The sequence below is a fragment of the Chanodichthys erythropterus genome, chromosome 10 (genome assembly GCF_024489055.1).
Source record: "Chanodichthys erythropterus isolate Z2021 chromosome 10, ASM2448905v1, whole genome shotgun sequence".
NCBI lineage: Eukaryota > Metazoa > Chordata > Actinopteri > Cypriniformes > Xenocyprididae > Chanodichthys > Chanodichthys erythropterus.
This window is the reverse complement of record NC_090230.1, coordinates 36309767-36325824: the sequence shown is the minus strand read 5'-3', so window position 1 is coordinate 36325824 and position 16058 is coordinate 36309767. Positions and strand designations below refer to the sequence as shown.

Sequence of the window (16058 nt, the reverse complement as noted above, 5' to 3'; positions counted from 1 at the left end):
TAATTAATGATTAATTGTTAACCCCCGGTAAATTATGAGCAGTGTGAAACGTGAAGCGAGATAACCCAGGATTCTGTTTACTTGGGGTTTAGAATGACCCAGGGTTAACTATTTAAAGTGTGAAAAGAAACATTTATTTTTTAACAACACTATGAAAATGAATAGCAGGCACAACAATGCCAGTATAACCATAGTGTTGTGTTTATGCGTGAATTGACTACTATTTTGAAGAATGAAGAACAAAAGTGAAGAGTAGCTAAACAAGATGGATGAAGATCGCTACTCCTGTCTAGTGTGCTTTATTGCTGATTAATAAGAGGGCAACGCGACACCATTTTCAACTAAAAATGGAAAACTTTTAATGTGTTTTGGCCGTTCATTTATACGTGGTGTTTTGGGTGCTTAAAAATTTTAACTTTATCATCTCTGTGTAAACTACAAAACGCAAATGAAAACAGTGACGTTTCTACTGTTTCTTTACAAAGTGACATTGCCATCTACTGGCATGGCATGCATAATACAGCATTTTTAGTCATTTTAAATCACCAATGTAAACGCATTTTAGTACATTGTTGTGTAAATGTACCCTAACTCCTGAAAGATATCACACATACATATCTATGGGAACAATATGCGTCACATCCTCAAAACATGCATCACCGTGTTCAAAATCAAACACTTCTGATTTCACATCCCACATTACAACACGAAAACAGCATTTTCAAATGAATCCACTTGATTAGTTTAGACATAGCCTTAATGTAATTGAAAGATGCTCCATTAGGACTGCTGTGTTACTGGCTGATTCATTACTGTTAGTTATTGACACATAACAGATGATTCTAACCTCCATGTTGGGCTGTTTTCAAAAGATCCCACAACAGTGAAATCAACATGAAATGGCATTCGCAACCAGGTTTTCTTCTGCAGTGTTGTGTTTTTTGAGTGGAACAGGATATTCAATCTGAAAAAAGGAAAGGAATTGACATTTTGCTCCAAGAGGACATTGCAAAGGAAGCTTTCTTTGTAATCATGCAGAAATCTGTATTAAGCAGGTAGCCTAAATAGAGTCAATTTTGATTTCATGTTGACTTTGAGAGTCCCAGAAGTCTGTGCGCTCCAGTAATGACCACTTTTTGCCATTTATTTTTTCCATTAGCAATCTCTTGCTTGGGGAGTTTCACATAATAATCACAGATGCTAAAGTCTGATATGCGTCATGGAGGGAAACCAAAGGGAAAAAGAAAAAAAAAAAGGTAAACTGATTAATCTGTGCTTTGAAGAGAAAGCTTCTGCGCTTTGAAGAGAAAGCTTCTGCAACAAGCTGTTTAAATTATTGCATGCTATTAAAAATAAATGAAATTTTACTTTTAATCAATTGGTGTTTTGGTGATTTTTGGATATTCAATGTACACTACCATTCAAAGGTTTGGGGTCTGTAAGATTTTTAAATGTTTAAAAAAAATATATCTTCAAGTCTGCATTTATTGGATCTAAAATACGGTAAAAATAGTATTAGTGTTAAATACCTATTATTAAATATTAAACCTTACTAAGATTTTTGTAAAGAAATTCTTTTAAGTGCCACTTACACAACACTTTTCAACTAAAAACTGAAAACTTATGTGTTTTGTCATTTATTTACATGATAAGTGTTTTGGGAGCCTGAAAATGTGGTTTTTGAATGGTAGTTTATCAAGTCAGTTCAATTTGACAAGAGTTCAAGCAGAACAACCATAGGTGTAATTTGCAGGTGGGACATGTCCTCACCACTTTTCACCAAGGTCGATACAGACATCAGAATGCAAGGTCGAGCTCCAATTGCCAGAAAGCCTTTTATTCAAAGTAGCATTTGATCTTAAAACCAACCTATCTCCTGAAGAACCAGACAAATAAAACAACATAAGAACAAGCACTTCAATTATTGCGATCGCCTTTATATATCATTGTCAAGATCACACACCTGTGGGACAATGTAAATGGTAAAGCCTCAAGCAACTGAAAGAATGAAAACGGCTCATACTAATGATTCCGTCACGAACACAAGGTGAGCAGGAACAGCTGTGACTTGGACGCCAATACAACCAAAGTCTCGGAAATTAACTTTCCTGGAATAATACATCCGATGGATGATGTGCAACAGAAAATCAATTTGTTTCAGACACAGGGACTGTTATTTACGTCAAATGCATACACGGCATCTATCAAATGATATGAAATTACAGGCTCCGGCAAGATTCTAAATTGCTTCCTGCAAAAGCAGCTATTCATAACAGTGCTAATTCACAGACTCAAGCTAGAATAATGGTAAAATGGTACAGAAATAAATGGAGAAATGAACCAGTTTAGACAAAAAAAAAAAAAAATGCATGAAAATCTTACATTTGTAAGATTTAAAGGATTAGCTCACCAAAAAATGAAATTTCTGTCAATCACTCACCCTCATGTCCATCCACACCCGTAAGACCTTTGTTCATTTTTGGAACACAAATTAAGATATTTCTGATAAAATCCATTCTGAAACAGGTGTGGAATGACATGAGGGTGAGTAATTAAAGACAGAATTTTCATTTTTGGGTGAACCCTTTAATGCCACAACAGAACTAATCCATGTAACAAGAAATAAATATAATCAATCTAATGAAAAACTGATTGAACCACAATCATGAGCAGCAATTGCTGCTATTATATATAAACGATATGACAATTACGCTTGCTTCAGCTCCTTCTGAGCCTTTAGATACAATTTAATCTCATCCTGAGAGCGAATGTATGATTCAATTTCACTGTCTGATATGTCTTCATCTCCGGTCACTTCCAGCTGTGGAACGTCCACCTTCTGCCGCTTGCAACTCTTCACGCAGGGGGGTAAAAACAAATGCCTTTTACCCCAGTGGGTTGGTGATGGTTGACAATCTGTGGCTTCTTCATCAGCAGGATTCTCACATTCAGAGCTCATGACCGCAGGCGTCTCTGAGGAAGATGAATCGGAGCGGTTTGACTCTGATGGGTCATTTTCACATTCTGTCGTTTGGGTCTCTGAGAGTTCATTTTGCAGTTGTTGTTCGTATTTTTTAACAGCCCTCAAGAGCAATGTCTTGCGGTGCTTCAAGATGTCATCCACCAGCGTGGCCACGGTGTTGTGCTCCACTGCGGCGCCCCTCAGCCACGGCAGCTCTCGGCCCAGTTTAACCAACACATCCAGCAGCTCGTTCACCCGCTTCAGGGCCGTGTCTCTGCTTTTACGCCATGACTGCTCAGGTACTTTTCCAATCTTGCAGAACGTGGTGAAGGTGTATTTCATGCGGGCCTGCAAAAGATTTGCAATCATGAATCATTTGATCCAACATTTCCTGAAGGAAAGTATTGTTTATGCTTATGAATTTTATTTTTTTTCAAAATAAGCATATTTTTTTACAATCCCGATTACAAAAAAGTAGGGACACTGTACAAATTGTGAATAAAAACAGAATGCAATGATGTGGAAGTTTCAAATTTCAATATTTTATTCAGAATACAACATAGATGACATTAAAATGATAAATTTATCAAACTGAGAAAAGGTATCATTTTAAGGGGATAATAAGTTGATTTTAAATTTCATCAACATCTCAAAAAAGTTGGGACAAGGCCATGTTTACCACTGTGTGGCATCGCCTCTTCTTTTTATAACAGTCTGCAAACGTCTGGGGACTGAGGAGACAAGTTGCTCAAGTTTAGGAATAGGAATGTTGTCCCATTCTTGTCTAATACAGGCTTCTAGTTGCTCAACGGTCTTAGGTCTTCTTTGTCGCATCTTCCTCTTTATGATGCGCCAAATGTTTTCTATGGGTGAAAGATCTGGACTGCAGGCTGGCCATTTCAGCACCCGGATCGTTCTTCTACGCAGTCATGATGTTGTAATTGATGCAGTATGTGGTCTGGCATTGTCATGTTGGAAAATGCAAGGTCTTCCCTGAAAGAGACAACGTCTGGATGGGAGCAGATGTTGTTCTAGAACTTGGATATACCTTTCAGCATTTATGGTGCCTTTCCAGATGTGTAAGCTGCCCATGCCACACGCACTCATGCAACCCCATACCATCAGAGATGCAGGCTTCTGAACTGAGCGCCGATAACAAATTGGGTTGTCCTTGTCTTCTTTAGTCCGGATGACATGGCATCCCAGTTTTCCAAAAAGAACTTTAAATTTTAATTCGTCTGACCACAGAACAGTTTTCCACTTTGCCACAGTGCATTTTAAATGAGCCTTGGCCCAGAGAAAACGCCTGTGCTTCTGAATCATGTTTAGATATGGCTTGTATTTTTAACCTATAGAGTTTTAGCCGACAACGGCGAATGGCACGGTGGATTGTGTTCACCGACAATGTTTTCTGGAAGTATTCCTGAGCCCATGTTGTGATTTCCATTACAGTTGCATTCCTGTATGTGATGCAGTGACGTCTAAGGGCCCGAAGATCACGGGCATCCAGTATGGTTTTCCGGCCTTGACCCTTACGCACAGAGATTGTTCCAGATTCTCTGAATCTTTGGATGATATTATGCACTGTAGATGATGATAACTTCAGACTCTCTGCAATCCTCTGCCCATCTTGACTTCTGAGAGACACTGCCACTCTGAGAGGCTCTTTTTATACCCAATCATGTTGACAATTAACCTAATAAGTTGCAAATTGGTCCTCCAGCTGTTCCTTATATGTACATTTTTCCGGCCTCTTATTGCTACCTGTCCCAACTTTTTTGAAATGTGTAGCTCTCATAAAATCCAAAATGAGCCAATATTTGGCATGACATTTCAAAATGTCTCACTTTCAACATTTGATATGTTATCTATATTCTATTGTGAACAAAATATAAGTTTATGAGATTTGTAAATTATTGTTTTCCTTTTTTATTCACAATTTGTACAGTGTCCCAACTTTTTTGGAATCGGGTTTGTATTTGTCATGACACTCAAATGTCATTTTAATTTTTACATAAGAATAAAAACAATTTGCAGTGTAAAGGAAGGACGATACAAGAATGTAAATACAATTACAATTTTGTGTTTGAATAAATGCAAGTATTGCAATTAAATTGCTTTCTGTTATTTTGTTTTTGTGTGGAAATTATTGTGAATATGATCAGACACCTCAACTCTATACTTATAACATAAAAATATTACACTGCAATTCAAAGTAGGGGGCTGGTAAGATTTTATGTTTTTGAAAGAAGTATCTTATGCTCATCAAGACTGCATTTATTCAGTTAAAAACTGAATTTAAAATAGCTTTTTTGTATTTTAATGTTTTTTAAAATGTAATTTAGTGCTGAATTTTCAGGAGCCAATACTCCAGTCTTCAGTGTATGGAAGCCCATTTCCACCACATTAGGAAAATAGTCAAAATTATGAGATTAAAAATCAGAGTAAGAAATCATGACTTTATGACAAGTTGAAATTGACATTGAATTATGAGATTAAAAGGTCAAAATTACGATTTAAAAAGTTTGAAAAATTAAATTGAATTATGACTTAAAGTGAATTATGAGATAGTCAAAATGATGACAATTTAATTTTGACAAAAAAGTCAAATTTATGACATCTAAATTGACAAATTATGAGATTAAAGTCAATTATGAGATCAAGTCAAAATTATGAAATAATGATGTTTTTACAAAATTGTCAAACTTATGACTTAAGTCAATTAAGAGATAAAGACAGTCAAATTATCTCATACTCTTACATAATAAATTTATGACACCGAAATTGAGATTAAAGTCAATTATGATAAATTGACAAATCAAAATTATGAGATTAAAAAGTATTGTAAAAGTGTAGTAAAATTGACTTAAAATCAAAATTTTGAAATTGAAATGAGATTTAAAAAAATTAAATTATGACAAGTTGAAATTATGATAAAAAGTCTTGTGTGCTTGTGCTTGTGTGGCAGAAATGAGCTTCTATATCAGTATCACATGATCCTTCAGAAATCATTCTAATATGCCGATTTTGCTGCTCAAGAAACATTTCTTTCAGTGTTGAAAACAGTCGCTACTTAATATTTCATGGAAAACATTATACTTTTTCAACAAAGATTCAAATATATTTTAAATCTTTTGTAACATTATAAATATCTTTACTGTCACTGTTGATCAATTTGTATTGTATTGTATTGTAATCTTTATTGTCCACCGAGGGGGAAAACTGACTTTGGCTCACCAGCACATAAAATAGCTATACAAGTAGTGATTAAAGTGTCCTTACAGAATAAAAGCATTAATTTCTTTCAAAAAGAGAAAGCTTTTTGAGCACAAGTGCACATTTGTATTATGATGCCGATTTCATTGTCTTACATCATATTTTTGAACACAAATGTCTCTCTTTCAGTAACACACGCTCATCAGAACATTACATCACTCACCATAGGATTCAGCGACTGCCAGGCCACATACACTGATCCCATGATGAGAGGCAAAGGCTGGCGGCCTGTCACTATCCAAGTATCAGCAGCTAGTTCAATCAAAGCAGACACCCTGTCCAGCAGCCGCTGAGGGGTTTCAGAAAGCACCTCCTCCACCTGTTGAGGACCCAGCTTGAACCTAAAAAAACACTATACGTAAGGAAACGGACATTTACATTGATTAAAATATAGTGGAAGTCATGACAGCATCAGACTTACTCGTAACAGAAGCTTTCCATCAGGTCTGTGATGCCGGCAGTGGTGGCCTGAATGTTCAGACTCTTTATGAGCTCCTGATATACCGAGCCCACTGCCGAATTGTCTGTCCCCAAAAGGTAACCAACGGTTCCCATGGAAACAGGCCAGTTTCTCTGGCGACAGACGCAGAGTAGGCAACAGCCTCCCAAGATCTCTTTCTTGGTTAAGGTCACATGGAGGAAGTTGGGGAGATTGTAAGCGCTCTCAAAGAGACTCACTACTTCCGATTCCATGGCGTTGGATAACCTGAGGATACGGCACAGAGCACGCACCCGAATGAAGCCTGGAAAGAGAACAATAACACATGCATGCAAAATTACATAATACTGTCCATACAAAATGAAAAGCCATCAAACCCTTTAACTTCTGTAATAAAACTATTAAAATCATAACCTAAAACAATTAAAAATAGGGCTAATAAGAACTATTACGAAAACTATCAATAAAAATGACAAAAGCATAGAATAACTAAAGCTTAAAGTAAAATAAATATAAAAATCAAACCTAATTCAAAATATTAATAATACAATAGTATATACAGGTGCTGGTCATAGAATTAAAATATCATCAAAAAGTTGATTTATTTCACTAATTCAATTCAAAAAGTGAAACTTGCATATTATATTCATTCATTACACACAGACTGATATATTTCAAATGTTTATTAGGGGCCAAGCCCCGAAGGGGCTGTAGCCCCTATTGTAATTGTACGTTTTCCCTTTTATTATTATTATTCTTCCTCCCGAATGGGAGTCTATGGCAGCCCTATCAACGGAACATGAGAAAATGATGAAATTTGGCACAGTTGTAGAGATGCTCATGAATAGTGATTGGACCAAATTTGGAGTCTCTAGAACCAACTCTATAGCGCCACCACCAGTTCAAAATTTCAACATTCTAACGGTTTTAACATTTGAACTGTTTGTCATAGAAAAATTAAATTTAGTTCATCTGATTCGTCTCTTCATGCTGATGCTATTCAACTTCTTACATTAAGTCTCCACCCATTACAGTAGCGGCCATTTTGAAAAGTACAGTATTTGTTTTTTTCGCTTCTCCTCCTTCAAAATTTGTCCAATTTTGTCCAATCTTTGATCAGATTATCTTTGGACTGAGCCGCACAGAAATGACTGAACAGATTTTTTTATTCATCTTTGTTCAAAGGTTATGATGTCACGAAGTTAACGAGGTCGACCCAAAATTAGTATAGAGGCTGTATCTCGGCCAAACTTTGAGCAATCGAAACAAAAATTGGTACCCTTCATCAGAACCATGGTCTGAGGGTCTATGTCAAACTTGGGAACAGCGCCACCTACAGGTCATGAGATATGAAAAATGGCTATTTTGGCCAATAACTTTTGAACAGTTTGTCAGAAAATCAAGATCTTGGTGTCTATGGATTCCTTGGATCATGCCGAATCCGACGATACCGATTCTGTCAATATTGGATACGAATCACGTGTCCGCCATTTTGAATTTTGTCATAAATTGCGATATCTTTTAAACAATTTGACATCTTCACAAAAATTGGTATGTATGACCTTTAGAAGGTCGTGAAGGTACCTGAGAAGTTTCAGCACAGCGCCACCTACTGTTCCACAGATGTAATGATTATTTCAAAAACGCTTATAACTTTTGAAAACGCTTTCCAAAATGTGTATGCTTCATGTCATTTTATTCCCTGGCTTATGCCGATTCCGACAATGTATCATTTGTCATTTTCCTTAAATGTACCTGTCTGCCGTATTGAAGTAAATGAAAAACAGTTTTTTTGCTACTCCTCCTACAAATTTTGGTCAATTTTGTCCAAAATCAGCTCAGATGATCTTTGGACCGAGCCGCACAGAAATGACTGAACGGATTTTTGATATTCGCTACCATTCCCGAGATATTCATCTCTGAATGTGACCTTGCTTGTGTTTGTTGTCTTATACTAGTTAGCTTAGCACAGTAATTGCTTAGCATGCTAAACTATTGCTATTCTTTCTAATGTGGTCTTCAGTCAACAGGTTAACCAAAACTTAGTTGGCATTAAATAACTTTGCATACTAATATGGTTAACATGCTATGAAGCTTTTTTTTTTTTTGTGAACTCTTTCTCACACTGAAACCTCTGCTTAGCATACTGATGAACTTGCATGGCTGATTAGCTCAATGTGTTACGCCACGGATCCCGAATGCTCTGCATCGTGGGTTCGAAACTCAGTGTGACACATGCCCAGACCGCATGAGGTACTGTGGCAGGAAAAGATGCAGAACTTGTGTCTGTTCTAGGCATTCTGCCTAAAACTGGTCTAATCTGAAGCTATCACATGCAATTCCTTTATGTCCAAATTCGTAGTTATTCTTCTTCCCCTTGTATGGTAATCAATGAACCATAAGAAGGAAAATTATCAAATTTGGCATGCTTGTAGTGATAGTAATTAAAAGTAATTTGACCAACTTTGGAGTATCTAGGACTAAGTCTATAGCGCCACCAGCAGTTCAAATATTCACTTTTGTAAAGGTTATAACTTTTGAACCCTTTGTTCCAGAAAAATGAATGTCAATACAACTGATTCCTCTCTTCATACTGATCACATTCAATATCTTACATTAAGACTCCACCCAGTACAGTAGTGGCCATTTTGAAAAGTACAGTATTCCATTTTTTCACTACTCCTCCTACAATTTTTGTCCAATTTTGTCCAAAATCAGCTCAGGTGATCTTTGGACCGAGACGCACAGAAATGACTGAACGGATTTTTGATATTCGCTACCATTCCCAAGATATTCATCTCTGAATGTGACCTTGCTTGTGTTTGTTGTCTTATGCTAGTTAGCTTAGCATGCTAATTGCTTAGCATGCTAACCAGTTGTCATTCTCTTTAATGTGGCTCTTCAGCTATCAAGTTAACCATGAGCTTCATTAGCATTAAGTTAGCTTAGCATGCTAATATGGTTAGTATATATATAAGTAATGCTTTTTTGTAAATTCTTTCTTACACTAAAAGTTCTCTTCCACAGATTGTTGAATGTGCATCCTCAAGTAGCTCAATGTGTAAAGCCAGTTACCTGATGAGCTCTGCACCCCAAGATAGTGGGTTCGAATCCCAGGTGGAGCGGTTTTATGAAATAGTGTGTTTTGATTCCTTTACTGCCTCTTGGATTAGAAATAAATGCTTTTTGTTTCATGCTGTGTTCATTTTCATCTAAGCTTATGTACATTCTGAGTTCATTTTTGCCCGTAATTCTGAACCAGCTGTTTCATGTTTGTTCATTTTCTGCTGTTTTTCCTCTTCCTGCTCTGTATTGCGCTACAGCATGATGAGCTGCAGAATGATCTAAAGTAGTTATTAAATATAACATTCAGTGCAGTTTTATAAAAATTCTTCATTTTGAGTTCATTTTCACATGAACTAATGAACTTCGGCAGGTGTGCCAACATTCACCTGCACAGTGGTGCAATGAGATGAGAAATGGACACTGGACTCGGAGGTCGTGGGTTCGAATCCCGTGTGGGGTTCCTTTATACAATTGTGTGTAATGAGTCATTTTGATAGCTTTTTTATCCAAATAAGCATTGTACTAATCTTTATTCCTCTTGAATGAGATACAAGTGTTTTTAGTTCATTCCCTGTTCATTCTCTGAACTTCTATTGATTTTCATTTCATTTCCACCTGTCCTTCTGAACCAGCTGTTTTGCATGTACATTCAATTTCTGCTGTTTTTGCTCTTCCTGCTCCGTATTGCGCTACTGCCCCTTCTGGGGTTTGGCCCCGAATTGCTGCTTGCAGCTATATTTTCTTTTCATTTTGATGATTATAACTGACAACTAAGGAAAATCCCAAATTCAGTATCTCAGAAAATTAGAATATTGTGAAAAGGTTCAATATTGAAGACACCTGGTGCCACACTCTAATCAGCTAATTAACTCGAAACACCTGCAAAGGCCTTTAAATGGTCTCTCAGTCTAGTTCTGTAGGCTACACAATCATGGGGAAGACTGCTGACTTGACAGTTGTCCAAAAGACGACCATTGACACCTTGCACAAGGAGGGCAAGACACAAAAGGTTATTGCAAAAGAGGCTGGCTGTTCACAGAGCTCTGTGTCCAAGCACATTAATAGAGAGGTGAAGGGAAGGAAAAGATGCGATAGAAAAAAAAAAGTGTACAAGCAATAGGGATAACCACACCCTGGAGAGGATTGTAAAACAAAACCCATTCAAATGTGGGGGAGATTCACAAAGAGTGGACTGCAGCTGGAGTCAGTGCTTCAAGAACCACCACGCACATACGTACGCAAGACATGAGTTTCAGCTGTTGCATTCCTTGTGTCAAGCCACTCTTGAACAACAGACAGTGTCAGAAGCATCTAAAGACAAAAAGGACTGGACTGCTGCTGAGTGGTCCAAAGTTATGTTCTCTGATGAAATTAAATTTTGCATTTCCATTGGAAATCAGGGTCCCAGAGTCTGGAGGAAGAGAGGAGAGGCACACAATCCACGTTGCTTGAGGTCCAGTGTAAAGTTTCCACAATCAATGATGGTTTGGGGTGCCATGTCATCTGCTGGTGTCGGTCCACTGTGTTTTCTGAAGTCCAAGGTCAACGCAGCCGTATAACCAGGAAGTTTTAGAGCACTTCATGCTTCCTGCTGCTGACCAACTTTATGGAGATGCAGATTTCATTTTCCAACAGGACTTGGCACCTGCACACAGTGCCAAAGCTACCAGTACCTGGTTAAAGGACCATGGTATCCCCAGCAAACTCGCCTGACCTTAACCCCATAGAAAATCTATGGTGTATTGTGAAGAGGAAGATGCGATATGCCAGACCCAACAATGCAGAAGAGATGAAGGCCACTATCAGAGCAACCTGGGCTCTCATAACACCTGAGCAGTGCCACAGACTGATCGACTCCATGCCACGCCATATTGCTGCAGTAATTCAGGCAAAAGGAGCCCCAACTAAGTATTGAGTGCTGTACATGCTTATACTTTTCATGTTCATACTTTCCAGTTGGCCAAGATTTCTAAAAATCCTTTCTTTGTATTGGTCTTAAGTAATATTCTAATTTTCTGAGATACTGAATTTGGGATTTTCCTTAGTTGTCAGTTTTAATCATCAAAATGAAAATAAATAAACATTTGAAATATATCAGTCTGTGTGTAATGAATGAATATAACATGCAAGTTTCACTTTTTGAATGGAATTAGTGAAATAAATCAACTTATTGATGATATTCTAATTATATGACCAGAACCTTTATATACTGTTTGCATAATGAAAATTGGTAACACTTTACAATAAGTTTCTGTTTGTCAACATTAGCTCACTGCATTAGTCAACAGGAACTAATAATGAAAATACAGGGGTTGAACAATGAAAGTGAAACACCTGGTTTTAAACCACAATAACTTATCAGTATGGTGATGGACCTCCTTTTTTCAGCAAATATAGCATCATTCCCAAGACGAACTGACAGATACAAGTCCTGCACAGCGGCCAGAGGGATTTTGAGCCATTCCTGTTCCAGAAAAGTTTCCAGGTCACTATGTGATGCTGAGAAACATTTTCTGACTCACTCCTCCAAAATACCCCAAAGTGGCTGAAAAATATTAAGATCTGATGACTGTACAGGCCATAGGAGATGTTCAACTTCAATTTCATGTTCATCAAACCATTCTTTCACAAGTGTGTGTTGGTGCATTATCTTGCTGATACACTGCATCCCCTTCAGGGTACAATTTGAAGCATTAGGTGCACATGGTTATCCAGAATGGTTTGGTAGTTCTTCTTGGCAGTGACGTGCCCAACAAGTATAGCAGGGAATACCATATTGCAGCCCAAACCATCACTGATCCACCCTGTACTTCACTCTGGGCAGCAACAGTCAAGTGTTAAGTCTCTTTGGAGCTTCTCCACACCGTAACACTAAAAGACAGTGAAGGTGGGCTCATCAGAGAACAATACATGTTTCATATTGTCCACAGCCCAAGATTTCCACTGTTCGCGCCAATGAAACTGACATTTGGTATAGGCACAAGTGACCAAAGGTTTGGCAATAGCAGCCCGACTATGAATATTACCACAACGAACAGTTTTGGTGGAAACAGGAGAGTTGAGGTGCGCATTTACTTCTGCAGTGAGTTGGGCAGCTGTGGTTTTATGTTTTTGGATACAATACAGGTGAGTAACTGGAAATGTCTTTCAGACAGCTTCCTTTTGCCTTAACAGTTACTCCTGTTGGATGTGGTTCATCTTGTGTGGTGGTATGCTGACATTACCCTGGATAACATAGCTCTCAATACACCACAAAGACTTGCTGTCCTTGTCACAGATGAGCCTGCGAGACACGCACTAACAATTTGTCCTCTTTTGAACTCTGATATGTCTCCCATTATGTTGTGTGTATTGCAGTATTTTATGTACTGCTAATTCAACCTTCACACTCTGCTCTTACTGATGGAATGTGAAATCAGTGAAGTTTGGCCACCGGGTTGCACATATAAAGTCATGAAACCTCCAACATTATATTGGCCAGTGTTTCAGTTTCATTGCCCAACACATGTGCCTCTAAAGCATTGATTAATCTTAGTTCATGTTCATTTCAGCATTTACTCATACATTATAGTTCTATCCGTTAATATTATTTGATGGACCTGAGCCAACATGAACCAACATGTATTTTTATTAACTAACGCTAACAAACATTAAAAGGTGCCGTAGAATTGAAAATTGAATTTACCTTGGCATAGTTGAATAACAAGAGTTCAGTACATGGTTTCAAACTCCATTGTTTCCTCATTCTTATGTAAATCTCATTTGTTTAAAAGACTTCCGAAGAACAGGCGAATCTTAACATAACACCGACTGTTACGTAACAGTCGGGATCATTAATATGTATGCACCCAATATTTGTATATGCCAGCCCATGTTCAAGGCATTACACCAGAGCAGGACGTCTGGATCTGTGCACAGCTGAATCATCAGACTAGGTAAGCAAGCAAGGACAACAGCGAAAAAATGGCAGATGGAGTGATAATATCCGACATGATATTTTTAGTGAGATTTTTCAAAATGTTTCGTTAGCATGTTGCTAATGTACTGTTAAATGAAGTTAAAGTTACCATCGTTTCTTACTGTATTCACTATTATTCCTATTTAAAACTTGACTCTTCTGTAGTTAAATCGTGTACTAAGACCGACGGAAAATAAAAAGTTGTGATTTTCTAGGCTGATATGGCTAGGAACTATACTCTCATTCAGGCGTAATAATCAAGGAACTTTGCTGCCGTTCCATGGCTGCAGCAGTGCAATGATATTACGCAGCGCCTGTGAGCCCCTGCTTGCACAGGGAACGTGCCTTGCAACCATGGAGACGTTTGTGAGAGACGCTGCGTAATATCATTGCGCCTGCTGCAGCCATGATACGGCAGCAAAGTTCCTTGATTATTACGCCTGAATGAGAGTATAGTTCCTAGCCATATCAGCCTAGAAAATCGCAACTTTTCATTTTCCGCCGGTCTTAGTACACGATGTAACTACAGAAGAGTCAAGTTTTAAATAGGAAAAAAATCAAAACTCTTTGGTCATTTTTAAGCGCAATGCTAACGGTCTAATCAGATTCAATGAACTATGCTAAGCTATGCTAAAAGTGGTACCGCCAGAACCGGAGATCGGCTGAATGGATTCGAAAACGGTAAAACTCAACTGTTTAACTCTAGGGGAGTTGGAAAATGAGCCTATTTTCAAAAAAAGTGGAGTGTTCCTTTAATCATAAATACATAAGATCGCTGTGGAAATACAAGCCGGAAGTCAAAAGACAACGAGCGCAGCGCTAAAAAGGGGCAGGGCTACATAAGGTCTATAGGGCACCTTTAATAAATACTGTAACAAAATGTATTGCTCATTGTTAGTTAATGCATTAAGTGTTATCCAAAAATCCACTTGCAGGACTCGATGACAAACCCTCTATCATCACTCTAATAAGAACTATTAACTAAATATTTAAAGATGATTGAGCCGTTGATCTTACCAGCAATTAGATTTCTACACGGTTTCTTGACCACCTCCGTGGAAGCATGATAGGGCACATCTAGACAAAATGAAAGCGATGTCAAATCAGCAGCTTTCAAGCAGAGTGAATTAAGATCAGTTCAAAGTGAAATGTCCCGTGCTGGGTTACCTCTGCCCTGGGTCTCATCGCTCAGTAAGGTGGTCAGATGGCCCTCAGAGACCACCGAGCCACAGTCCTCACAGACCCACTGCCTCTGAGAGTACAGATCATCCTCCACCACATTGGAGGAGCCACACTCTGGGCATTTGCTCGCCATACCTGTATGAGAAGTATATGAGCTGTAGACCACCATCAGACTCTTAATGCAAAAATTGCATATTAGGACACAGAAAAATCCCTATATTTATATTAAAGGTATTTATCAAATGCTCATTTAGCAGGGCTGTTTCTTCATGTCAACTGACCAGCAAACGACAAACATGCACTTCTAAGCAATACGAAACGAACGAAATGGAATCACGCTGTTCCGCACGTATTAATACAAACAGACAATGATTTTTATAAAAATACTTGGGGGTTTGCAGATCTTACTGGTGGCAGTTGCTCTTCAAATGTTCGGCGAAGTATTACTATCAAAATGCGTTGTGCACAAACTTCTGAAAAGCGTCTTCTCTCACTCTCTCTTGCGACATTTGTACGTTTGTTTTGAACTGGACGCCGGCGCGCTGGTTGATGACGTCATTGGTCCGGGCGGAAACAAGACTGGTGGCAATAAAAGTTCCTTTATAATGTAACTATTGAATAATAATAAGTGAAAATAAAACTATAACTTATTTAAAAAAAGAAATGTAAAAAGCTGTCATAATTCATTAATAAATGTCTCTTATATGACTAAATTTAACACAACAGCAAAGACATTCTATACATTTCTGAATTAAATGTTATTTTAATATTTTTTGTAGTTAGTTAAAGGGTTAGTTCACTTTCAAATAACATTTTCCTGATAATTTACTCACCCCCATCCAAGATTCATGTCTTTCTTTCGTCAGTTGAAAAGAAATGAAGGTTTTTGATGAAAACTTTCCAGGATTATTCTCCTTATAGTGGACTTCACTGGACTCCAAATGTTGAAGGTCAAATTTACAGTTTCAGTGCAGCTTCAAAGGGCTTTAAACGACCCCAGACGAGGAATAAGGGTCTTATCTAGAGAAACGATCTGTCATTTTTGAAAAAAAAAAAAAAAAAAAAAGTAAATGTATATGCTTTATATAAACAAATGATCGCCTTGCAAGTGCTTCTGCCAAAACCGCACTTTTGTATTCTTTAAAAAGCTTACACTGTATGTCCTACGTATTTAC

The 16058-nt window shown here is 37.8% G+C and overlaps 1 protein-coding gene across 1 annotated transcript; it reads right to left on the bottom strand.

Annotated features, from left to right (window-relative positions):
- Positions 1-1824: 1824 nt before the first annotated feature.
- brf2 (BRF2 RNA polymerase III transcription initiation factor subunit) lies at positions 1825-15418 on the bottom strand. The gene is made up of 6 exons (XM_067399088.1): positions 15292-15418; positions 14869-15018; positions 14719-14778; positions 6660-6981; positions 6402-6579; positions 1825-3310 (listed from the first exon to the last, which is right to left on the bottom strand). Exons 2-6 carry the CDS (start codon positions 15014-15016, stop codon positions 2708-2710), a joined length of 1311 nt encoding a protein of 436 aa, XP_067255189.1. The 5' UTR covers positions 15017-15018; positions 15292-15418; the 3' UTR covers positions 1825-2707.
- Positions 15419-16058: the final 640 nt, after the last annotated feature.